The sequence below is a fragment of the Primulina huaijiensis genome, chromosome 7 (assembly GCF_012295235.1).
Source record: "Primulina huaijiensis isolate GDHJ02 chromosome 7, ASM1229523v2, whole genome shotgun sequence".
Taxonomy (NCBI): domain Eukaryota; kingdom Viridiplantae; phylum Streptophyta; class Magnoliopsida; order Lamiales; family Gesneriaceae; genus Primulina; species Primulina huaijiensis.
The window spans coordinates 20,563,069-20,590,189 of NC_133312.1; the positions used below are offsets into that span (position 1 = coordinate 20,563,069).

Consider the following 27,121-nt stretch of genomic DNA (forward strand, 5'->3'; position numbering starts at 1 on the left):
AAAAATAATATTTTTAACATAAAAGTAATAATTTTTCACGGATGACACGAATAGAATATATGTTTCACAAAATTAATTTGTAAAACCGTCTCACATGAGCTTTGATTTTGATAATATATCCACGATTAGTTGTGGTTGTACATAAATGTAGACAAAATAACAGGTTGTTAGGAATAGTCAAATGTATCAAACTTAAGTTTTGCTTCAAATTCAAAGGGTGAGATTCAGTTTATGTATTTGAAAGATTTATTCACATTTGAGTTTAAATATTTGTAACTAAAGCTGGCTTCTCATTTTCACACTCACACCTACCCACATATATGCATGTAATTACTTTATTGTATGATAATAATGCCCAAATTGAACTTAAATTTGGAATGTGTATTTTAGACATAGTACTATATTATTATTATTATTGTTATTATTATTATTATTTAGATGAAAATAAGGGTGTAAACAAACCAAATCGAACCGAATATGACGAAAAAGTTGAAGGTTCGAATTCAGCCCGAATTAATTCTATTTTGAGTTCGAGTTTGACTCCAAGTTCGAAAATTTTAAAATTTTTTGTTCAAATTCAGTTCGAATTAAAGCTTAAGTTTGATTTGAAATATTCGAATATGTTCGCGAACTATTTGAATTATTGCTCGAAAATAAGTATTCAAAATGCTCGAAATTTATTTATTTAATATATTATTATATTAATAAAATACTAAAGCACATGAACTATCGAACAAAATAATTTTTAGCTCGAGTTCGACTCAGAAAAAAGTTCGAACATATTTAAATTCAACTCGAATTCGATAAAATCAAATACGAATCAAATATTATTCGAATCCATTCGAAAAGATTTAAACACTCATATGAAAATTGACTGTGGGACCCGAGGATACTTGGCAATGATAACAAAATTTATAAGACGACGACACATGCATGCTTTTGGAGAAAATACGAAGATGCGATCGTATTATGGGGCATACTTTTCTATTTGGATGTATTTAATGCCATTAGGCCGCCCCCCTTTATTTTTTTAAACCAACACGCACACATACAGGGGCGGAGCCACATCAAAGTCCGGGTAGTTAAATTTTTTAAAAAAAAATATATATATATATATATGTAAATTTTGTATAACTTTAGAATAATATGATATTAGTTCGGATAGATCAATTTAAAATATTAAAATATTCTAGAATTTAAAATTGCAGCCCAGAAATAGTCATATTTCTAGCTCCGTCACTGCACACATATATATTATATTAAATAAAAAATGTGTTAAAAATACTTCTTTTTTCCCCAAAAAAAATGTTTTTTTTCAATTAACAAAATAAGGATAAATTAAAGAGATGTAGAACACATGTAGACGATTTTTTTTAGATTTAATTTCGGTAAGGATGATAAATCAATTATACATTTTTTTACCGGATATCACGATTCTCGAAAGAACATTTGAATTCGTTACAAGGAAAAACCAAAAACGATATTTTTTAAAAAAAAAACCAACTTTTTTTTATGACTCGAATGTAGTGATATTGATGGGCACTCAAGGGTTTTTATTAGTAAGAGATGAGATTTAGCATGAAATGCATAATAAAGTAAAAAAAGGAAGAGACAAGAATGCATAGGCAATTAGGCATGAATGTGCACCCACTCACTCAAACCCATGTTTTGCCATTTAAAAAAGTGCTTAAATGTTGTGGACGCCACACATTCTCTATACTAGATTATGAACCTTAAGTCAATTGTTATTATATTATTATATATAAAAGGGAAAAAAATGTTGGGTTGTTTTATTATATTAATTGATATTTTTTATTAATTCAATTCCCATGTAACCCAGTGTATTTGTTCAAAAATGATGTCGTACATGGTTAGTAATGAATATAGTGTCTTTTATTAAAAAATCAATTTTTACTTTTTATATACTTTAATTTTTGAATAGGTCTTTTTCGACACTGTCTCATGGGTTAATTTCGTGAGACAGATCTCCAACTTGACTCAACTCATAAAAAAAATATTACTTTTTATGTCAAAAGTATTGTTTTTTATGTTTAGTATGGGTCGAGTCGACTCGTATTACAAATATAGCTATGTGAGACCGTTTCACAAGATACCAACTCTTATTTTTTTGATCAAAATTTCAAACGCGGCAAAATGTCTTTAAGAATTTTTTTAATGAGTAGGTCTCATGTGAATACGTGTGATAAGTTGATTTGGTCCATATTTAAAATTAAAAGTAATATTTTTGACAAAAAAAAATAGTATTTTTATAAGTCATGTTGTGTAAAAGATCATGGTCGTCTCAAGGAAATCGGAGGTCCTAGGCTATATTTTAGATAAGGTCTTACATAATATTTTTATTAAATATTAAATACGAGCTTATAATTAAATGAACATAATTATTATAAATATCCCATATGTAAGTAAATTATTATATTATATAAATGACATATATAAACTAAAAACTCAATGAATTAACTGATCTCTAGGCTTAATCTCACGAGTAATAAATGAATGTATGTATAATACAAACAAAATAAGAATCATTAAAAATGCATAAATAATTGATTTTTGTCACAAAATAAATACAAGTTACACAAATACAAAGAATAACTATGAATCATGAATTGAGTAAAAAAACAGTTCACTTGCCAAATAAGCAAATTATGCCCTAGATAGCAACTTCGGTTACCTCCCTTGGAGCCGGTGCTGTAAAAAATCTATTTTTCAAAAATTGACTAATAAACAAATATTAAAAAAGATTTTATGATTTATAATATTAGAAATAAAAGTTTAATAAATAGCGTGGGGCCACGCGAGCCCCATCACCAACAAACATAATAGTAGTGTAATAGCATCTCACCGCTCTGATATATAATATAATACTAGTTATGTATCAATTTTTTTTTATCATTATCGATAAACTAAAANATTGTTTTTTATGTTTAGTATGGGTCGAGTCGACTCGTATTACAAATATAGCTATGTGAGACCGTTTCACAAGATACCAACTCTTATTTTTTTGATCAAAATTTCAAACGCGGCAAAATGTCTTTAAGAATTTTTTTAATGAGTAGGTCTCATGTGAATACGTGTGATAAGTTGATTTGGTCCATATTTAAAATTAAAAGTAATATTTTTGACAAAAAAAAATAGTATTTTTATAAGTCATGTTGTGTAAAAGATCATGGTCGTCTCAAGGAAATCGGAGGTCCTAGGCTATATTTTAGATAAGGTCTTACATAATATTTTTATTAAATATTAAATACGAGCTTATAATTAAATGAACATAATTATTATAAATATCCCATATGTAAGTAAATTATTATATTATATAAATGACATATATAAACTAAAAACTCAATGAATTAACTGATCTCTAGGCTTAATCTCACGAGTAATAAATGAATGTATGTATAATACAAACAAAATAAGAATCATTAAAAATGCATAAATAATTGATTTTTGTCACAAAATAAATACAAGTTACACAAATACAAAGAATAACTATGAATCATGAATTGAGTAAAAAAACAGTTCACTTGCCAAATAAGCAAATTATGCCCTAGATAGCAACTTCGGTTACCTCCCTTGGAGCCGGTGCTGTAAAAAATCTATTTTTCAAAAATTGACTAATAAACAAATATTAAAAAAGATTTTATGATTTATAATATTAGAAATAAAAGTTTAATAAATACCGTGGGGGCACGCGAGCCCCACCACACAAAACATAATAGTAGTGTAATAGCATCTCACCGCTCTTATATATAATTAATAAATATAATATAATAAAATATAAGATATAAAAAAAATCCATACATACTATATATATAAATTTTCAATTTTTTTCCGGATTAATGTACTTTGCGTGAAGGTATTTAAATTTGTAATAGTGGTTACCGGGTTAGTTTATGATATATTAAAAGTACTTCTCTATTTATTTTAATACGATTAAATTATATGAATGTCTTGTATTTTTATAAAAATATACGATTAAATTATATGAATGTCTTGTATTTTTATAAAAATTGACATAATATTAATAATCTAAAAATTAACGTCTGATCGTATCTAAAAATATAGGGGAAGTTGGTGAAAAATCTCCAATCAAAATATTTTTTTGAGTTCACTCCCTACCCACAAAATTGTGGTACTATGTCATACAAAATGTGATATACTTAATGTAGAAATGTGATACTAAAAAAGTACCCAGAGTCTGAACACAAAAAAATCGACGACTGGAAACTGAAGGCCAATTTGCCCAAAAATATATACAATATGATAATCTGTGGTTAACATATGGAAAAGCCTGCGCACGCATTGGAATAGGAGGTGTGGTCCTGGTTGAAGTCAAATGTTAGAAGTCATGGGGGGGTTTGATGGGAACGTGGCAACTTTTTATTTGATTCTGACAGGACTTTTATATCCCTCCCCCACCTTTTAACGTCACTCGCTCAATTATTTACTTATTATTTTTATTTACTTTGTTTTTCTTTTTTCAGTGAGATATATTTTGAGTCGACGTTTTTTGTCTTTTTTTCCGAATTTATGTCTATTCATACATATTTTTCGATTTATCTTTTCATTTGAGTCAAAAAGCGATACCCTACTAATGGTAGAAGTCTCATGATAGAATTCATGTATTCTCTTATAAAGATCAGGTTTGAAAGTATAACTATTCATTCATTATATTGATTTCAGCAGCACCTTTAGTTGTTCTGTCATTATATTTTCAGTGTCTGACTTGAGCGCTGGGACACCTTCTCGACCCCCTTCTAACGGTCCCCTTCGTGATTTCAGACATAGAGTAAATTCGAAGTCTGCATTCAGACTGTTATCACCTGCTGAAACCTATCTATGCCTAGTAGAGGAGAAGAGGTAAGGAGATTGAAATTTATTATTTTCCTACTAAGACATCGTCAAGCAGGAGAGTCAGAAGACGAAGAGGTGCAATTTTTTTTTCTGCTAAGGTATCGCCTAACAGAGAAGTCGGAGGTGAAACTTTTATTTTCCTGCTAAAGCATCGTCTAGCAGGGTAGTCATGGGGTGAAATTGTGAAACTTTTATTATTTAGGCTATGTGGGCTATGCCAGTAGAGGAGAAAAGTTGGGGAGAATGAAAATTAAATTTTACCTACTCGGGATATGTTTAGTAGAGGAGAAGAGATGGAGAGATTGAAAATGAAATGTTAACTACTTAGGCTATGTCTAGTAGAGGAGAAGAGTTGAGGAGATTGAAAATTAAATGGTACCTACTTAGGCTGTGCCTAGTAGAGTAGAAGAGTTGAGAAGATTGAAAATTAAATTTTATTTACTTGGGCTGCGCATAGTAGCGAGCTGATGAGTATGGATGTAAATGAACCAAACCGTTTGGGAGCTATTCGAAGCTCGGCTCGATAAAAAGATCGTTTGAGTTTGTTTGTTAATCATATCAAACCAAGCCCAAGCTCAATTTTGAGCTCGAAAATTTAATCAAACCAAGCTCAAGCCTAAAGATATTCGGCTCGTGAGCTCGCAAACAGGTTCGATAATAGGCTCGCGAGCTCGAACTTTGCTCGTTTAGGTGGCTCGTAAGCTCGAGCTCGAGCTCGAGTCGTTTAGGTGGATCGTAAGCTGGAGCTTGGCTCATTTGTTGAGTTGACAAATAAAAATATTAGTACTAATGTCAATGGAAGGAATTGAATACAAGACATGTTTGAAAAAATGATGAATTCACACCATTTAGTCACAAGTACATTTTTAATCTTATTTGCATATCATTATACTAAAATGTTCTTTAAAATACAATAAATAAAATAAATTAACAGAAATACATCAACTTATTCTTTTTCCCTAAAAATTTACATAACCAAGTCATATACAAGTTGAGTAACTTTACTATTAGTCTATGAAGGTTAATTAAAAATTTTACATGCTAAATTGATATGCCATTTGACATTAATCAATAATTTAAATTAATTATGTCGAATTCATTTCATATTGATGTGTTGTCTTCCATCTACTATATTTAATGAATATTCTAGATGTATATAATGAATATTCTAGATGTATGATTTTGGTGATATCAGTATATAATGAATATTCTAGATATATGATTTTGGAATGTTCAATAATATACTGATTTATGTTTTTTACCTCTTATTTGTGTCGTTTTGGTTATTTATGAATGAATTTATATTTTTATGTCTGATTTAAAATTAGTTTATAGATTTATTTAATTTTTAACAAGTTTGATTCAAACTCAAACTCAAACTCAAACTCGAGCTCAATTCTATGCTTATCGAGCTCGAAAACGAGACGAGCTCAAGACAGACTTGTTAAACATGCTAAACAAACTATTAATGAATCAAGCCAGCCTGGCTTTATTAACATGCTAAACGAGCTTTTAACGAGCCGAGCTCGAGATTTTCTCGAGCACAGTAATTTCAATACAAATCGAGCTCGAGCCTGATAATAGAAGCTCGAATCGAGATCGAGCTCAAACAATTTTAAACAAAAGCTCCAGCCTGATACTGTTTGGTTTGGTTTGGATCGTTTACATCCCTACTGATGAGGTTGAAAACTTTTTTCTTCCTGTTAAGACATCGCCTAACAAAAGAGTTAAAAGCGATGAGGTTGAAGTTTTTATTTTTCCTGCTAAGCCCTCTTTTTCCGAGATAACCTAAGTTTCTAAATATGTTTTTGATATTTCTCGAAAAAATATAAATAAATATCGAGATTAATTAATTACAATTTTTAAATTGTTAAAATACACTTCAATTTAATTTTTTACTTTTTAATTCCATAATATAAGTTACACTTCTTGTCATATATATTGACACTAGAGTTTTTATTGCTAGTCTTCTAACATATACCTCGTAATAAATTTCGTCTTACTTATAGATTTTTTTTAATTTTTTTTAAAAATTACATGAAAATTAAAAATTAAAAAATTATTTTTGTACTATCCTTTCATATTTTTATTTTCTATCATTAAAAGAATTTTATTATATACATATAACACATCTAAAAAATAATTTAAGATTTTGTCTAAAATAGAAAAAAGTAATCCTAACAATATTACTGGTTTAAAAAGATTAAAAAAAAACCAATTGATTCGCTAGTTTAGGACATACATCTTGAATTTTTTTTTTTTGAAAAATCCTAGTTTAAAATATTTCACTTTAATTAAATATCAAGTAAATTAAAAAATAAATATTAAAAATTATGTGTATAAAAATATATGAGAATTGGGTCGTACTTTGAATTTTGAAGATTATGTATTTGACTTTACAAATTAAAAGACTGATTTAAGGATATATTTGTTAATTTTAAATGTAATAACTCAAAGTGAGTAAATTAAAAATATTTTGAAGTGTAAATAACATTATTATAATTATGATTTTTTTAAAAAAATTAAAGAATTTTTTTTATTTTCATAAAATATTTAATGAGAGCATTAATTGATGAAATTGTTAAAATGATTTCATAAGAGTTATTGTGATAAACTTATAAACAAAATTAAAATTTAATTATATCATTTAAAAAAATTCAAATAAGTAGATATGTTACTTTTATATTTTATGACCAGTTTACATTAGGGACAGCACAACACATAAATTTATAGTCATATATTTAAAATAATCATTTTTAAAAATCTCTTTAAATGATTTATTAAAATACACAAAAATTCCTGTGACACAGTCTCACAGGTTAATTTTATGAGAATATATTATACTTAGGTCACAAAAAATATTAGTTTTTATTGTAAATATAAATATAGTTGACCCGTCTCACGAGTAAAAATTAATGAAACCATCTCTCAAAAGACATATTCATTAAAATAATCAATTAACGTAAGGAGCTAATCACAGCAAAACTTTATATATATTTTTCTATAAAATTAAAAATATATTCACCCTCCCATTTTTTAATTTCTAAAGTGAAAAAATTACATTATATGTATATTGATATTATTACTTCTTAAATCAACAAAATTTTAATTTTATATAATACACATGTTCACGTTATATCAATATCAAATCAACGCTAAGTCGAATAAAAGATTAAAATTATCAAAAAAAAATTATAATACCAAACTACAACTAAAATTTATTGATTTATATAATAAAAACACAAAAAAATTTATGAAACAGTCGCACATATCAATTTTAAATTAATATCAAATCCGATCGATACATGAAAAAATATTATTTTTATAATTTTTTTTATGTCTCATGAATATATATATTTTTACAAGATATTTGCTCTGATAAAAATCAAAATCGCAAACTAACATTTATATTCTAAATTAAATATGAAAATAGGACAAATATCACACACTGACACGCATAATTGAGTGTGAATGAAGAATACAAAGAGATTGACGAGTGTTGGTAATAAACAAACCTCTCTCTCAAACTGCCAAGCTATCTCCATCAAGAACTCCCCTCCTCTCTCTCACACACACAACTCTGTGTTTTGTACCTATGCACATACAGTATCTCTGCAAATATCTTTTTGTTTTTACACAGGTTTTGTGTAATATATTTATGTGTTAATAGTACAGTGTAGTGTAAATATCATAGAGACAGGAGTGTCTTGCGAGTGCACATATATTGCGAGGTACAGTGTGATCCAAGCCATGGAGGGGGTACCCGTGGAGGAATGGGTAGGACCGGGCGGCGAAACCGGGCTTGAAGGTCTGTTGCATTCGAGTTTCAGTTTGCTTGAATTTGAGTCTGATTTTCTGGATTCGGTTTGAGGTTTTTGTAATGTTGATTGAGTTGATATGTGATTTTTTTTTTTCTGAATGCAGAACCTGTGTGGCGATTAGGTTTTGGTGGTGGGTTCGATTCATACCCCGAGAGGCCTGATGAGCCTGCTTGTATCTATTACTTGAGGACTGGGTTCTGTGGATACGGCAATCGGTGCAGGTTCAATCATCCCCGTGATCGTAGCGTGGTAAAATAATCGGGTTTTTTTTAGGTTTAGTGATTTGTTATGATTTTTCATTGCACATTTTGTTATGATCTTTTGTAGAAAAGGCGGGACTTTGTCATGTTTTTTTTATATTATGGTTTCGGTAAAAATCGAGGCTTTATGTTTTTTGTTCTTGTTTTGATGAAATAGACTGGGAAATGTGTCAGCTTTTGGATGATCATGAATTTGATGGGCTCTGTAAATATTTTATTGCAATTTGAGTTAAATATCAAGTCTTTATTGTTTTTGTTGGAGTTTATGCTCCATCGATGTGATAGAAGTGGAATAAATTGGAAAAGAGGCATTTACAGTTCCACGATGACAATAATCTGGTGCACATTTACTGTGGATAATCAGTGGAATATAAATTTGATATGATTTTGGGCAAAGGTGGAGCCTTTCTTGTTTTAACGAAGTTTATATTTATGATCATATCATATATGCTAAGAAAAAACTGGTAAAAAATTTACGTTTTAGATGATTTGTGAACTGATAAAAATATTGCTGCTTTGCTAACCATAGGCAGTGGGAACTTTGAGTGCTGGTGGACGGGAATTCCCCGAACGTGTTGGGCAACCTGTCTGTCAGGTATATATTTGATTGTGTTTTCTTTGGCTTTAGAATTTTTGTAAACATTCATATAAACAAACTGTTTAATCTTTATTTGGTATAAAATTGACATACCAAATTCTTTCTAGAATAATTTGGTACAATATATAGATTGCTATGAGGTATACATTCATAATTCTAAGCGCTCCATATCACCTTTTGAACTTCAGTTTTTCGTTGCTTGTTTTACGCTGTATAAACATCCATTTTTTATGGTGCTTCTTAATGATTAATTCGTCTTCTTGTTGGTTCTAGGAGAGCGAGTCTCTGTTTGTTTATTATGCATTTGTCCTTTTCCTTGCATGTAAAATGGGTAACTGAAAGGCTGTTTTCATTTTGGCAAGTTCTTATCGTTGTGTAAGTCCACAAAATTGGGAAAATCTATTTCCTGATGACCCTTACAGTTATATAACCAATTACGTCTCGTTACTGCGTTTTTTAAGGACTCTACAGTTTTGACTCATACTGGAATACTTGGTGTTGGCAAAAGTTGTATTTTTCAGACATGTCCCCTAATTAACTTGTGAATTGCCTCATCTATTTTGGGAGGCTAAACTTTTCCTCATTGATTGATGGTGCTTCGTCTGCTTGCTGTGTGTATTATTTCCCTTTGTTTCATTTGGCTTATGTTTGAAAATAATAAGCTGATTTCTGTTGTTTTCTGATTTTTCAATATTAATTTAGTTAATTTTTTTCTCCTGTATATGAAGATTTAATTGCTGTGTTAAATGTCAGAATCTACAACATACACGTGGGGGATTCTGTCATGGAATTTCAACTTTTCCTTTTTAAGCAACCAAATTTTGTGTTGATGACTATTTATTCATTCTCTCTTTGTTTTTTCGATTGTTTGTGGAATAAAGGATTAATTTCTTAGTTAGTTGAAACTGGAACATTGTTAAAGATTTGATTTTTTTCCCTCATATTTCATCTGTCACCATCCTAGGTTTATATCTTTCAGACTGACTATTTTTTCTCAATAATTTCTGCAGAGAAATGTGTCACACTGTTTTATCCATCTAAATGTTTTTATGTTGTTGTCTATGACATTGATTTTATTAACAACCAAGAAAAAGAGCTAATTCTATTTAACAATTTAATAAGATCATACTATTTTGAATGTAAGTTTCATGATTGCCAATATTTGCTCTGACGTCTGAAGTGGCCTTTATAGTTATCAGGTCACGTACTTTAAAGATTATGTGCTGCAGATAGAATTCAGCACTTGCTTCATTACAACATGCTATTCTGTCATCAACGTAACTGTTATATAATTTTATCCTTTTCATTATGTAATCTGCTTTCCTTTCTGTTGAGCACCAATATTCCCTCTTATGTACACAGTAATTTGATTTGTGTAATGATAACTACTACACTGTTTGCACCAATTTTGTAGTACTACACGCGGACTGGAATGTGCAAATTTGGTGCTTTCTGCAAGTATGACCATCCAAAGCATGGAGTTGAACCGCCAGCCCCAATGACTCTGAATTTTTATGGATATCCCTTGAGACCGGTATGCCACTCTGAACATTTTGGTCTTGTTACTATTTTACCCCATTTTTTATTGTTTCATTTTACATATCATTCTTAATCAACCGAGCTGTCTCATGTTGTCCCTGTTGCAGGGCGAAAAGGAATGCTCGTATTATGTTAAAACAGGGCAATGCAAGTTCGGCGTCACTTGTAAATTTGATCATCCCCAGCCATCTGGGATACATTTTTCATCTCAAGCCCCCCCTGTCCCTGGGGCTTTGGCTGCCTCAGCAGCCATGCCCTTACCTGCTGTTTATCCAACTGTGCAGTCTCCTGTTCAATCTTCTCAACAGTATGGGGTAGTATCCAGCAACTGGCCCGTTCCCAGACCAACTGTGCTTTCGGGTCCTTATGTTTCTGGGAATTATGGTCCCTTGCTCCTGCCCCCAGGAGTTGTTCCTGTTCCTGGTTGGACCCCCTATCCGGTAGGTGTAGCTGAAGCTTCTTGTTTAATCTGAAGAATGTTTTGATACTTCTACTTTACATTAACATGCACAAATACATGGTATAGGCGTCAGTTAGTCCTGTGGCCTCTCCAAGTAGTGGTGCTGCAGGCCCAGTTTATGGGATAGCACAGTTATCTCCTTCAGCAACTGCATATGCAGGACCATATCTTTCTGTAACTTCTGCTGACCTCTTGAGCAGCAGTCTGGAGGAACACGCCTTTCCAGAAAGACCTGGCCAACCAGAATGTCGGTACTATGTAAGGACTGGGAATTGTAAATTTGGATCTACATGTAAGTATCACCATCCACCAGAATGGAATGCACCAAAAACAGATTTCGTGCTTAGTCTGATGGGTCTGCCTTTACGCCCAGTAAGAATTTAACTCTCGTGTTTAATATTTCCTCATTACGTTCACTCAATCTTTATCATTGTGTACACTCCCAAAATGCTATTTGTATACCTTTTCTGGGGACCCTTGTTCATATGCTCTTCTGTTTCATAATCTCTCGTTTTGAATTCAGGGCAAATCAGTCTGCTCTCATTACGCCCAAAATGGAGTATGCAAATTTGGTCCATCGTGCAAATTCGACCACCCAATGAGCATTTTGGGTTACAGTCCGTCGACATCATCTCTGACCGATATGCCTGTTGGGCCTTACCCAATGGGATCTACAAACGCAACTTTGGCTCCATCATCATCCTCATCAGACCTAAGGCCCGAAATTCTTTCTGGTTCAAACAAAGATGTGTTCCCTATGCAAATGTCTTCGGCAAGCAGTTCAAGTTCTTCAGTTGGTTCAATATTCTCTAAGAGTGGCCTCCTTCCCCAATCTGGTGTTCCGGGTGGCAATAACCCAAGTCAAGGGAGCAAGGTTCACACCTCGAGCTGAAAATAATTATCAACTCATCATATTATTTATTGCTCCCCTTTGAAACCAAACATAGTTTTTTTGCACATATTTTCTGCACGATGCCATCATCTTTGTTCTCGATATAATCATATGGCCACCATTTTCATTTCGAATAAATCTATACAGCCCCCCCAAGTCTCGAGAGATCTTGCAGAACCTTAGCCTTTTCTCTAGCCTTTTTGAATAACAAGAAACCATGCCACTTCCTACTTAGTTATTTGCATTGCATCACTTCTCCACAGGGATATAACTCTTGTTCCACCTCTTCTTTTTGCATGAGGTTTTGTTGTGGAAAGCAATGATAAACCAAGAATTACAGGGTAACTCAATACTGCCTGTTTTATGTAAGTTATGCGCGCAGTTCATGTTGTGGAGTATGAATTGACTGAATGCTTCTTTTCCCTTCATTTTTTTTTTATATAAATTATTACAACACATGAACAGTTTGTAGAAAACCTTGATTTTTCAAGTATTATTATTCATTAAGTGGTTTATTTGTTTATTTTTGAAATAGATATTCGCAAATATCAAATGGATGTGGTTGAATAAACTTTATTGGATGGTGGGTGGTTAGATTCTCTTGCAGATAAAAAGTACAAATGACGATGCATTTGGTAAAATCTACAACGACGTTTACAGATGTCGCCCTTTAATGCTCCAAATATTCGAAAGGTTAGGCTTCTAGTTAGCACGTTTTCACCAAATTGTACTTCACTTTGAGTTGATAATCATTCTTCACAAACATTTCGCAACACTTCCCGATGTCAATCTCACTTCAATTTTTAGTTTACAAAATTTTAGAATTACGTGGATAATTAAGGTCACGAAAATTCAAATATATAAATTCCTAGTTCGATTTTGATGTCCGCTCTATATGATCATAACAATCAACACGCTCATATCACTTGTATCCAGTATGATAACCAGTGCGGATTAATATAAACACGAAAATCCCGGCCCTGATTTCGCTATATTTCGACAAAAACCGGCCGATTTTGATATATAGATATCGAAATATATAGATCAATTTCATGATCAGTGATGCACGTAAACAAATAATCGTACGTGAATGGATCATAGAAATCGACATTTATTTAGTTGAAAAATCAAAGATTTATTGCTAGTTAAAAAGTACATAATTATAAGCTGCCATGCATAGATTACACACACTATTTAGTTAGTGCTAGCTGTTAGGAAACATACATATAAAATCTGCTCACTCACTCTCCCTAATTATAGCTAATCTTACAATGTATTATTATACATATGCATGATAATGCATCATTATTCATGGCCGGATTCGATTGCGATCGAGTTAGACCCACAAAGCGCCAGCCTTTTTGAGCATGGGCTTTAGGGTCCTCTTCAGGTGGAGACTCATGACCTCATTCGCTCCTCCCACAAGTTCGCCACCGATGAACACTGCTGGTACGGTGGGGTTGCAACCGAGCTTAGACAGCGCTTGCTCGATTTCCGGACCCATCGGGATCTCATCTAGCTCGTGAACTGTAGGGTTGACTCCAAAATCGCGAAAGAGCGTCCATATAGTGTGGCTCATGCAACACGAGCTCTTGCTGAAGATCACCACCGGTTTTTCGGCTACCATCTTTCGTACACCCTCCATTGAGATAAGGAGAATCTTGTGTGTGGGTGATATGTTTGTTGCTGATATAAGACTTGGTTTTGGTGTGAGGATAACGGGGAGTGCATGGGACTATTTATATAGAAATCTCGAGGGCTTCCAAGAATCCCTTTTTAAGAATTGGATGAAACCAAGAGATGTAACAACAAATCGAGACACTTGAAATAAATATTTTGACAAAATCTACACATAATATATATAAAAGTTATTTCACGTCGCATTTGGATGAGACGATTTAATTTATATTAGATATGACAATGAGTCGGATTTGAGTATGATTCTATATCCTCCATTCCCATCCCATCAAATATTGAATTTCATCTCATTCTCATATTCGTGAGAAGATTGGATATTCACACCCTACCCAAATACCATATTACCACTTATAATTGTATTTTCTCAAATTTGAATTATAAAAGTAAACTATAGATATTTACTAAATTGTTGACAAATATAAAAAAAAATAAATATAAAATTAGTAAATTAAACATTATATAAGAAATAACAAAATATTAAAAATAATTTATCATAACATCATTATCATATAAAAACAACATCCCATGGGGAGTTGGGTAACGCAATAGATGTTGACAATCCGTTGGATTTTGGATAGCTGAATCGTGTCTTCCCCATTCCTCCGCATCCAAGACGATCAAAGCGTCAGGCGAGGTATGACCCTGATTTCGTACAATCCAAGAAGTTTCGAGCATCCTCCTCCACTGCGAATTTTTGGGACCCTGATTTCTTATCTTGAGATGACTCCGATGATGAGGATTTTGAGTTGGTCGCAAGACCAAAACCTACTGTTGCTGTGAAGAACACAAAATCGTCTACTATTACTGTCCAATCGTCTTCTTAAGAAGAACCAAAAGATGTTCCAGGGCCGAGTGATCATGTTGATTCTACTTAAGATGAACAATCATTGGCTGAGTTTCTGTGGAGCCCTTAACTCCTAATCGTTATTACCATACACTTGGATTAGGGTTAATTAATTACAGCGGAAAACAAGTTTAAATTTTCTTTACAATGAGCCCAAAAATATCTTTTTTGAATAATAGTATTTCATCTCACACATAAAATATGTCCACACATATTCAAAACCAACTACATACAAACAAACTCATATCCTCGGGACATGCCCCGGTATATAGATACATATATATACTGGGAAAAAAAACATAAAACCTCAGCTCAACTGTGACTTCCTCCAGAAATACCATCTTCTGTCTCCTGATATCATGGATTACCAGTCATTGTCCACATATAAAGACAACAACAGCCCTCAAAGCTCCGTATGAAACAACCACAATATATACCACAAGTATCTAAACAATGATATATGATATGCAATGCATGTATGTTGTGGAGGTATCAGGTCAAATGCCCATCCACTGAGCATATATCAGAATCAATCGAATCGCTATCAAATCAATGCTCGAGCTAGCACACCGGTCATAAGGGATGATCGTATGATAGCGTCGACAAAGCGCCATCAAATCCCAAATCTCAATCAATCATCGAGGTCACTAATGACTATGCTTTAGGGGCCAAATAATGCCTAACATAGCATCGTATTCACAAACTCCAAAATCAAATCCAATCATATCAAGGTATCTAAGGATCATAGCTCAACGTACATGTCATGTATGCCACATCAACTAAAAAAATAAGGTACATATACACATATTCTCAATCAAATCAATCAAATATATATCATATGATACATATATTTGTCGTATGTTATTCGGTCGCAACATACCTCAATTCTTCGTTCCAGTCGATGTAGCTTGAAAATATCAATATAAAAATCTATCTACATCAATAACATATTCATTTCAATCAATAAAATCATTCAAAATCAACAATATATGTTTCAAAAATCCTTTGAAACTTTGAAAATTCATATCCAATTGAAATTATAACATAATTCAATTCCGAATTCAAAACGTAGTTTCTTGTTGGTTATTCTACTACATATATGAACCTCGACTTCAAATACATGCTATTCCAGTATTTAAATATTTGAAGTTGCCGAAACCAAAAGAATCTTGCCTCAAAAGAAAGCTCTCGACGCGAGGATTCCGAATATATAATTTGTTCCAAGTTTTGATAGCGTATCGAGGTGGTTTCGTACGATAGAAATCAAGTTTATTTTGTTTCTCTCTTTCTCTCGGTTGAAATGAAATGAATTTACACGTATAGCAACTCATTCTTATCACCTCGCCCATTGGTGGTTTCGCGCTCGGGCGGTAACATCTCGTGCCCGAGCGCAAGGTGTTCTGTCCCCCGAGTGCTATTTGTACCGCGCTCAGGCGGTAACATCTCGCGCCCGAGCGCGAGATGTTCTGGCCAACTCGCTCGGTTCTAATTTAGCAAACGTGGTCAACATAAAAGTTGTAGATCTATGTCTTAGCTTTCATTTGCCACCAACCTCACTCAATTTAGATATCGGACGCAAAAGTATGTTCATTCTCCTACAATGTGTAAGTGCAGAAACTGCAATGCACAGGTTACACTTCGAGATGATTTTGCCCCTATTTTCAATTGGATTTGGATAAGACTCAAAACATGAAAGTTTTAGTACTATATATTAGCTTTTTAATGAAATTGGTTTCATTTCATTTGGACGAATACTCAGATAAATATGCTGAAAACCGTAAAAAGTGTCACTTTTCGATTACCGTTCAGCACATCATTCAAACACAAATCAATTCCTATTCAATTATTTCATTATCACAAACACATTTCTTACTTTCATCATCAATAATATACATTTTACACGTCATCACATAACAATTTCATGAATTATCGATAATCACAATATGATTTACGATAATACGATATGAGACCCTTACAGTTTCTTGCTCATTTAAAAGAAGAAAAAAATGGAAATAAAAGCACCTCTGATGATGACGAGCCCGATGAGGAGATGCTACCAAAATTTGATGACAATAGCCCTGACTCTTCTGACAGTTCTTCTTCTAAATCTGAGTAACATATTGATGATGATGATGACTCAGAAGATAATAGTGTCGATGAAAGTGAGTTTATTGATGATGTTGCTGTCGATGTTGAGGTTGACGTTGTCAACACTGAAGACAACATTGACTCTGTGGACTATGATGTGAGCAAGTTCTTCTCCACAAAATTTTACTCTGAACCTGCTTTAGCTTTGTGGCCACTATATATCGATAAGGAATTTATTGAAGAAAAAAATATTAATGTGGAGGCCTATGGACAACAAAATATGACTGTTTTATTAAAAAAAATGAGGAATGTTAGCTAGGGTAAGCTCCGCGACTCCCTATGTCAGAAGATCTATTCTGGAATTTTATTGCAATATCCTATTCAGTGTTGGGGATGAAAGATCAGTGAAGTTTGGCAGAGTGTTTGTTCGTGACAGGATTTTCAGTTTTAACCCCGAAGTGATAAATACCTTCTACAAAACCCCTGCTAGAGATGAAAAACAGGGAGTTACACCTGACTTCAATGTCATTGATGATGTTTTCACTAGCGGACTAATCAAGGTGTTTCAAGTTCATCCCAAAAGGATGTTTGCTGCAAACTCAACTTAATTTTATTCTGTTTTGCATAAGACTTCAATCAGAAATTGGACTCCCTTAACCAATACTATGGTGGTTACTAAACCACAAACCATTCTTCTCTACATGATTGGTACTGGTATTACCAACTTCAATTTTGGTCAGATGATATTTAATACAGTTATGCAATTTTCAGATGGATGATTTAAATCCATCAAACTACCTTTTCCCTCCTTGATCTATGGGATTTTGGAATCCCAATGATTTGTCAAGGATATAGATAAAGAATTGTCTGATACAAGTGAACAACTAAAGATTGCACCTGCATATTTCAAGGGAAACATGAAGGTTGATTTTCCATGGTTCGAGCCTCGTGTTGCCCAAGATGTTGGCAACATGAGTGCTTCAACATCTGGAACCAAATCAACTGAAGCTAAATCTATTTTGGGGGAAAAACTTTCTGAGAATGTTATACTCTCTACCTCCCATATTCAAGCTCAAATAGATTTTGGCCGACAACAAATTGAGGCTGCACAAGATGTTATTGCATTCTACGAAGCCAAGTGGCTGAGTATGAGTTGTTGGAAGTTTATGTTCATTCATTTATTGAACAAAAAAGGGGAGTATAACTAGAAGCCAAAGCTGCTGATGTAAAGATGGATGAGTCTGATATTGCTCTTGATTCGTAGTTTGTTTTTTTCTTTGATTATTTTATCTTTGAGTGTTTAGTCATGTTTTCTTAGTTTTCTTGTTCTGTTAATGAAATTTTTGAGTTTTCTAGTTCACGTGTTACAACACCTATTTCACAACACTGCAATAACATGTTTGAATTCAGGGGAAATAACTATCTAACTCAGAGGGTGTTATTATACATACGGAGATAATGCATATCAGAAAGATAATACCATTTTGGATGTTTTGTCCAGAAAAGCAAAAATGGTGAGATTGAAATGAATATTTTATTTCTTAGGTAATTTTTCTTTATTGATAATATTGTGATATTAACATATTGAGTTTTTTCTTTATAGACTATAAGATTTTCTATAATATTGATATTTTCCTTGTTTGATAATATTATGTAGGACTCTACACAAGAAATAAACTATAGGACATAACAAGTCTATAAACAAGAGATCATTGCTGCTGCTCGCAAGTGGTTTTAGAGTTGAAGGAGAGTAGTGAAATGTCATAGGAAGAGCAAGGAATTACGTCGGTGAATTAATAAAGAGTTCAAGCTAAGGCATACTGAAGTGTTTCCGTGAAGTTTTTAGAACATTTAATGATAACACATAATCACTGTTTTGATAAATGTGTCGTTTATTTTAGAATTTCGACTTCATGTTTGATGCATCCATAGTTTTGGTTATAAAGTTTGAATGTACTTTGTTCTCTCACTTGTTAAGGAAGTTAATTTTTATTTGTTCATTAGTATTGATTTTTGTAAACTGATAAGTTTTTTAGTGAAGCATTTTGTCCCGAGGCACCACCCAAGTATTTATACTTGTTCATGATTTATTCTGTAATATTTTATTAATTAAATTTTATTGGTGTGTTTAATTAATACATTCCACTGCATGTTTTGAATATGTGTTACAACACCTGTACACAACACCTAAATCTAATACACTAATATTTTTTTACTCTTATGTTAAAAAAATCCTCTCTACATCCCCATCAAGTACTGAATTTCATCACATCCACACACCTTTCCGAGGATTGAATATTCACACCCTACCCAAATATCATATTACCAATTATAATTGCATTTTATCAAATTTGAATTATTTCGAATAAGTTATAAATATTTACTAAATTATTGAGAATACTAAGGAAAAACATTAAATAAAAANTATTAATTTAATTGGATATTCAGGTCAGGCGTGAGTATGATTCTTAAGACCCACTTCCATCCTCATACCCAAAAATCCATATACTCTATTATCCATTTATTTAATCGGGTAAAAAAAAATTTCCTCACCTTCCCATTTGGGTCGGGTATCAGATTATCCGGTGAGTTCGAAGGAAATTGACAACCCTAATTTATATAGAGTGATTTGATTTCAAATAATACCAATTTTGTGTGCATGTGAAACGAAAACTTGATTCACATACTTCGATTGTTTTTTCTCGAACGCACTAGTCTCTTCGGAATATTAATTTTTACAATATTTTTCAAAAAAATAAATTTTTTTCATCATTTTCTTGATGATAGGAAAAAAGGGGCATTGCACGATAACGAATCTCTGCATATATACGGAGGAAATAGAGATATGTCCTTGGTACGGTTGGCTTTTCTCCTCTCATGGCATAAAGATTTGACGATCAATCAACATTATTATTAATATATGGATAATAATATTCCCAAATTTTTTGTTATTATATATTCTCTTGAACAATAAAGATATTGATCAAATATATGTAAATAATGGGAATATTTGATTTGATATCTTTTAAGAATGGTCAATTCTACACACCATCAGCTTTATTCTGGATGTGAACAAAATAATCACAAGTGTGTAGTAATAACTTTTTTATTTGGCTTACGACTTTTACATAGAATTGGAAAGTTTAAACCACAACCAAAGTAATTAATCGACCTGACGAGCGAGCTATCAAAAAAAAAAAAAATCTTTTAAATCGTACAACAATCAGAATATCACCACCTTTTGATCATTTCTCAAATAGACGACTATTATTACCAAAAGATTTCCCACCTCATTTTGAAATCTTGGTCATATCAACTCGTTGTGTTTTGGTTTCAGAGAAATTAATCTTACGTGAATCTCATTCAATTATTATTTAATTGTTAGGAACACGTACGGGTAATAATATAATATAATATTTCTTGTGACAAAATTATGAAATGTACTTATTTAGAAAGTTTGATGTTAGAATTAATTTTGAAATATTAATGGGTCCATTTTACTTTCTAATGTAACTTTCGAAAAGGCATCTAGTGAGCTGGAGAAAGGAGTTAAATTTATCCAATAGGAGGATAGAATTTTGTGTTAATATTGAGTTTTAATATATCATTTACAAAATGTAATTCATCATAATATAACTTTCACGAAAATTCATATGATACAGTCTCACAAATATGGATCAAAGAGACTTACGTAACTTTTAACATTGATTTAATGAATTGATCATGAAAAAATTAAGTAATAAATCAAGACAAAGAATGATAATTGTACTCTAAAAAACAATCAGAATACAAAAAAATGTAAAATAATTTCACCCCACTTTTGAATTAATCTTGGCATGCATGCATTATTCCATTTCCTATGGTTGAGATCATCTTGCAAAAAGTGAAGTCTCTGTCTCCATGGTAGTTTTCTATTTTTTAAAGTTTTAATTTTTAAGTATATTCAGTGAAAATTTTTACGACATGATAACTTTTACGAATTATATTTCGATCAATATTCGATCGCGCGCGACGCGAATATTAACCTTTTAATCACATGCACATATATCCCTGCATGGAATCGCACAGTCCAAATCCCGTAAAATGAAAGGGAATAATAACATAGCTGAAGCCAAGAAAGTGCTCTACGTAAGGTCACATTACATAACCGGCCCTAAACTATCCGAAAAGCCGATTTCTAGAATGACAATATTAACAGTGAATCTTGAAATTTTGATGAGAGTAATGTTGGATAAGTGGTGAGTAGTGAATGAATGGAAGTGAAAGATGTCCCGTCCCGTCCCGTCCCATATTGAGAAATAAGCGAAAAATATAGTTTTCCTTGTTAACTCCAAGTTGGAGCTAAGGGTTTGGGCCTCAAAGGCACCATAAGTTTTTGGAAGGGGAAAGACCCTGACAGCGCCTGTCGGCCATGGCAAGGCCAGTTCGGTGCGGTGAGTCCAAACCAGTGCACCTCTTGTGACTGTTCGGATACATTCGCACACATTTTCTTCCCGCAACTTGAAAGTTCAGGCATACACATTGTTCACTAACATCTAGAACTTGAGATGCTACAATTTTTGGATTGGAATTGTTGTATTTTAGGGATGATTGACATTCCATATAGCACTTACGTAAGAGCAAATTCTTCTTACGCGAAAATGATTTTCTTTGCCTCAACTCATACTCGTTGTGTATCCAAGATCAAAACAGAAAGACAAATAACAAGTGATTGATTTGAATATTTATTAAAAATTAATTCTTTTATATTTATGATTAATTGTTATGCATGTTCTCACCGCGTAATCGAAATGACGAATAAAACGTGGTTATTGAATCAATATCGACTGATGGGAAATTTGTATTTCATGTAGAAAGAAATAAGATTCTTGAAACTAATTGTGAAGAGAATGTCAACTTTGGTACGTAGAAGAATGAAGTCGAGAAAGGTTTATGGTGTACGGATTTAAGTGATTCACAAGGTTACAGAGGTATAGAGAATTTTTTGTACAAGTTGCAAAATATTATTCCTTGTGATAGAGAAGAGAAATTCAGATAAGATTTTGGTAAAAAGAAATAGATTTTCTAGAATTTCTTCTACATACGATCCAAATTTTTGATAAGTAAATTAATAAAAAAAAAATAGGCGAGTTATATAGAAAAATATATTTAATTTAATTTATATATAATCAGATATTTTGATTTAATTTATATATAATCAGATATTTTGTTTTCATGTCTTATTTCGAAAATTTTTAAGAATATCGACACACTAAATCTATTAATTTGCCAAGATTAAATTTCATTTTTAATATGATTTATTTTGTATAATTTGGGATTCAACCAGGCATAGTCTAAACTACAACTACTTCTCAAGCAAACTAAGCAGAAAGCAATTGAAATTTTATAAATCAAATTAATTTCAAATTTTATTGATAATTTTTCTAAATTCACGAATTTTGATTGCTACCCTCAAATTCTTAACATATAACAAATTTTTTTGCACTATAATTGAAGTTATAAATCCCATTTAAAACGAATTTAATTCTTGAATTTAGGTTCAATCTCATATAAAATAATTGGTAGCCCGATCTATAATTTTCTTTGTCAAAATACATGAGTTAATTAGGAATACTTACATTATTTAGTTACTTTTGTTAGAAAAACCATATCACATAGACTCACGCAGAATTTGATCTATTTGTTACATAGTGCTAGATCCATATTGCACATGCCCTTTCGAGCATTTTAGGTTGCACTTGAATGATATGATTTGATTTCGAGGAAGATATTTGATTTGACGAGAAATTTGAAGAATGAATTTGTTCATTATAATTACCAACACATATACGTAAAATTAACAAAACATAAATTCATCTAAACAATTAAACAGATTTGAATAATAATTATTGCAGAGCATCTTGAAATATGTAATATATTGATCATTAACTACTGTGACTTATTTCAAGAACTGGGATATATGTCCCAATTAGGAGTGAACATTCGGTCAGTTCGGTTGTCGACCGAACCGAATTAGCCATAACTGAACCGAACCGAACCGAAATATTTAGTCATAACCGAACCGACTGAATTAATTTTCATAACATATGAAAATCGAACCGAATTAAAATCGGTTAAATTAAATCGGTCGGTGAACGAAGTAACTGATTAGTTTTAAAAAAATTTGTGATTTAACTTTAATTATATATGTAATTTTTATTGAATACTATAGTCTACACAAATGCATAAAAACATAAAAAATAAAAATTTAAAAATATATATAAATTGACAGAGTTGATTTTAAAATTAAGGGTTGATTAGAATTAGAATTAGGGTTGATTTTAAAATTAAAAATTAAATATATATAAAAATTGATAAAAAAATAAAAATTTATTAAATAATAGTATTTATTATATCGGTTCATTCGGTTAACCGATTTCAAAATTTTGAAAACTGTAACCGAACCGAATTAACCGAATTTTTTTAATTGAAAAATCGAATTTCCGAAATAACCGAACCGAATTTTCGAATTGGCTCGATTCGATCGGTTAATTCGGTTTAACCGAAATTTTGCTCACCCCTAGTCCCAATCTCTCTCCAAATTCTGAAGAGGGGGGAGTGTCTTCAACCAAACGGGACTTCTCCAAATCCTTCTCAGTTTCAGGCACTCCTACAACGTATGGAGGATTCGATTTCAGGAAAAAGCTTTCTTCTAGTCTTGTATGATGTTTGGACAGAGGATGACACCGAAAAATTTCGGTACGTATAAATAGCATATCAATTATATTGAAATTAGACTATATACACCGAGATTTTTGTGCAATATCGGTATATATCGTTTTATACCGAAAAAAATCTTACTTTTTAAAAATTTTATAATTTATTGTTTTAAAATATTATATATTTTAAAGTTTTTATATATTTTTTCGGTATTTCAGTATTTCGGTATTTTTTCCCACACGTAAATCCATAATATTGTACGATGTAAAATGCATAATATTGTACATGATTTAGCCTAATTGTTGACAAAAAAGTGAATGTTTTATCGTTGAAAAAACTGTTCGAGAAGCAAAGAGAGAGATTTTCTCAGAAATTAATCTTCGAGAATTCGATTATTTCAGTTATAATAGAAGATCTAAGAATAAGTTGGGACGTTTGAAGGACTTGAACCGAATCAGAGGATCTTTAATGATCCACATATATCATTTGGATGATGCATACGATCACTTGGTAGAGGCCAAAGTAGCAGACTTAAAGAGTAAGAAATATATTATTTTTTGTTATTATACTTCAATGAGGATGTTGGATTAGAAACAATTAACGGTAAATGAAGATAGTGGGAGACAAATCAATAATGGAGTTAGTGTTATACATTAATGGTGGTTGGTGGCAGAGGAAAAAACACATTTTTTTTAAGTTTTGTAACGGTCAGTTTTGTGAACTTATTCACTAAAACAAAAAGTTCCATTATCTTCATTTAATTAGCAGTTAAGCAAACTACCACAACTTCCGTTACACATAATCAACGTATAAACTCTTTTTTAAGCTATCTGTTTGATCTCTATCAAACTATACTCGTCAAATTCAACTCTTTGAACTTGCCTATCTCAACGAGAATACAGAATTCGATACTTGTGTGACATTCAATGGTTCAGAGATACAGCTAGCCGTGAGTTCAAAACTTCTTGTAATTCAGAATAATATTTACCCTAATCAACCTCATTCTTTTCATCAACCCCTTGATCATGAATGTCAGAACTCAAGTTTGATTGCACCCATCAGATCATAGTAAGAGTGTTTAGTAGCATCACCCCATGATCCCCTAGACATAACTGATAGTGTCTGCAAGAACCTTAAGTTATGGTTAGCGTACAATACGGTCCTTTCAACTCATATATCCCGATCGAATATGCAGTCATTGGTATATCGAGAGTTGTATTTGAATTTGATAACGATGCGACGTATCTTTGAGTAATAACAGTGAAATGATACGTGCAACTGAGAAAACACATTTTCAAAATGCACCTATATTATTCTGACAAGATATTCCTAGCATTATTAACTCATTGGATCACATCGGATATTTTCGCGCGTTGGCAAACGGTGAATCCCCGAATTACAATGTATTTGCTTCTACCTATTTTGAAACTACACCCAACCTCGCCATCTGATGACCCTCAATGGAGTCGGTAAACATATCAAAGTGCATGATAGTACGTAAAGCCTCGACTTTGCTCCGTATCTAAGAACTAATGGTGTACAACAATAAACACAGATTATTCCACTCGATAAGTAATAACCACTTTGATAGTGCGATGGAGGGTTGTTCAGTACATCATCAAATGATCATCCATCTGTTTGAATGGATATCTCCATGTCCTTACCAATGAAACATGATATTTAAACACATATTCTAGTCTCAAGCGACCTTTATCTTTATTTTATGCGACTGATTCGAATGAAAACCTGTTTAAAATATATAGTACACTTCCTATTGAGTTTCATGATCTTACCTTGAGAGGTAGACCTCATGACACCATTTGCATATTCAAGAAATTTATCTATGCAGCTTGCATATGTATACAAATAAAGTAAAAATTGGATAAAAAAATATTATTAAAATAAAGATTGTTTTACGTAATAGTCAATAAAACTCAAACCATAAGTTCGGTTTGTTGTGCACCTATTCTAACAAGCAATGGGTTAAGTACCAATGTGAGCTTGAACCGAAACCTCTGAATGGTATTGCTAATAAACACTTGGTGAAAGTATCTGCTGCTTGATCACAAGACGATACATACATAACACTCAGAGACTTGTCCAACACCTTCTCTCGCACAAAGTGCAAGTCTAACTCTAAATGTTTAGTTCGGGCATGTAAAACAGGGCTGGCACTTAAGGCTATTGTACTGATGCTATCACACCAAATAACAAGAGTGTGCATCAACGTAACATGAAGTTAAGACAACAAGGATTTGATCCACACAAGCTAGGAAGTTTCATTAGCGATGCTCCGGTATTCTGCTTCGGTACTACATCGAGAAACAACATTTTGTTTCTTTGAACTCCAAGAAATAGGAGAAGCCCTAGAGTACCAAAAAATTTTAAAATAGAATGACGATCATCAGGGTCACTACCCCAATCAGCAGTACAATAGCCACAGAGGTCCAGATTCTGAGAGACAGCAAAGTAATGCCAAAATCTATAGCGTTATTCAAGTAGCGAAGGATGAGTTGCATAGCATGCCAGTGAGTGTAGCAAGGAGATTGCATGAATTGACACACCTTATATACATTACAATTAATATTAGGTCGAGTAATGGTCAAGTATTGGAGTGCTCCTACTGTGCTTGATACAAAATGACATCTTCAAATGGATCATTATCATGAAGAGATATTTTTGTGCCAATTTACGTAGGAGTAGAGAAGGGCTTTACATCATGCATCTTGGTACAAACCAGGAGCTCTCTTGCATACTTGGTTTGCTCAAGGAACAATGAGTGATCTAAATTTTTAGTAACTTCAATGCCCAAAAAATAAGAGACATCTCCAAAATCTCTGAGAGAAAATTCACAATGTAGCTGTTGAATGAGAAGCCGAATTTGGACAAAGTCATTTCCTGTCATTAAGATGTCATCAACTAGACAAGTATATAAATACTAGAAGTGACAGAAGCCTTAACAAAGAGAGAGATATCAGGATGTGATGCAATGAATCCCATAGTTTGAAGGGAGTGTCTTGGGCGTTCAAACCACACTCGAGTGGCAGGCTTAAGCCCATAAATAACCATGTTTAGTTTGCAAATCGTGGATTTAGCATCACCAACTTCAAGCCCGAGGGTTGTTGATAAGTGCAAGTTTTGCACTTAATTAGTGATACAAATTCTGTTGAATTATGCAAGTTTTGGATAAAATTATGCGTGATTTTGTTTAGTTTTTTGTTTGCTGGATAAAAGCAATTAAAAGATGATATAGATGTTTAAAGGATGAAAAAAGACTAAAAAGATAAGGAATGGCGCCTGCTCATAGGTGCCTAAGCGCCAAATTATGAAGAAACAAAGTTAAAACGTAA

The 27,121-nt window shown here is 32.3% G+C and overlaps 2 protein-coding genes across 2 annotated transcripts; one reads left to right on the forward strand and one right to left on the reverse strand.

Moving 5' to 3' along the window:
- Positions 1–8,363: 8,363 nt before the first annotated feature.
- On the forward strand, positions 8,364–12,949 carry LOC140980899 (zinc finger CCCH domain-containing protein 58-like). The gene is made up of 7 exons (XM_073447007.1): positions 8,364–8,680; positions 8,797–8,942; positions 9,483–9,548; positions 10,966–11,085; positions 11,198–11,530; positions 11,617–11,922; positions 12,074–12,949. Exons 1-7 carry the CDS (start codon positions 8,623–8,625, stop codon positions 12,440–12,442), a joined length of 1,398 nt encoding a protein of 465 aa, XP_073303108.1. The 5' UTR covers positions 8,364–8,622; the 3' UTR covers positions 12,443–12,949.
- A 590-nt stretch (positions 12,950–13,539) lies between these two features.
- LOC140980900 (monothiol glutaredoxin-S5-like) lies at positions 13,540–14,166 on the reverse strand. The gene has a single exon (XM_073447008.1). The coding sequence runs from the start codon at positions 14,085–14,087 to the stop codon at positions 13,779–13,781; it is 309 nt and encodes a 102-aa protein (XP_073303109.1). The 5' UTR covers positions 14,088–14,166; the 3' UTR covers positions 13,540–13,778.
- Between the last annotated feature and the right edge of the window lie 12,955 nt (positions 14,167–27,121).

Bases quoted from the DNA above. Each gene is read 5' to 3' on its own strand.
- LOC140980900 (XM_073447008.1), bottom strand. From the start codon at position 14,087: ATGGAGGGTGTACGAAAGATGGTAGCCGAAAAACCGGTGGTGATCTTC.
- LOC140980899 (XM_073447007.1), top strand. From the start codon at position 8,623: ATGGAGGGGGTACCCGTGGAGGAATGGGTAGGACCGGGCGGCGAAACC. The intron at 8,943-9,482 runs GTAAAATAATCG...TGCTAACCATAG, and splicing joins ATCCCCGTGATCGTAGCGTG to GCAGTGGGAACTTTGAGTGC. The intron at 11,086-11,197 runs GTATGCCACTCT...TCCCTGTTGCAG, and splicing joins ATGGATATCCCTTGAGACCG to GGCGAAAAGGAATGCTCGTA.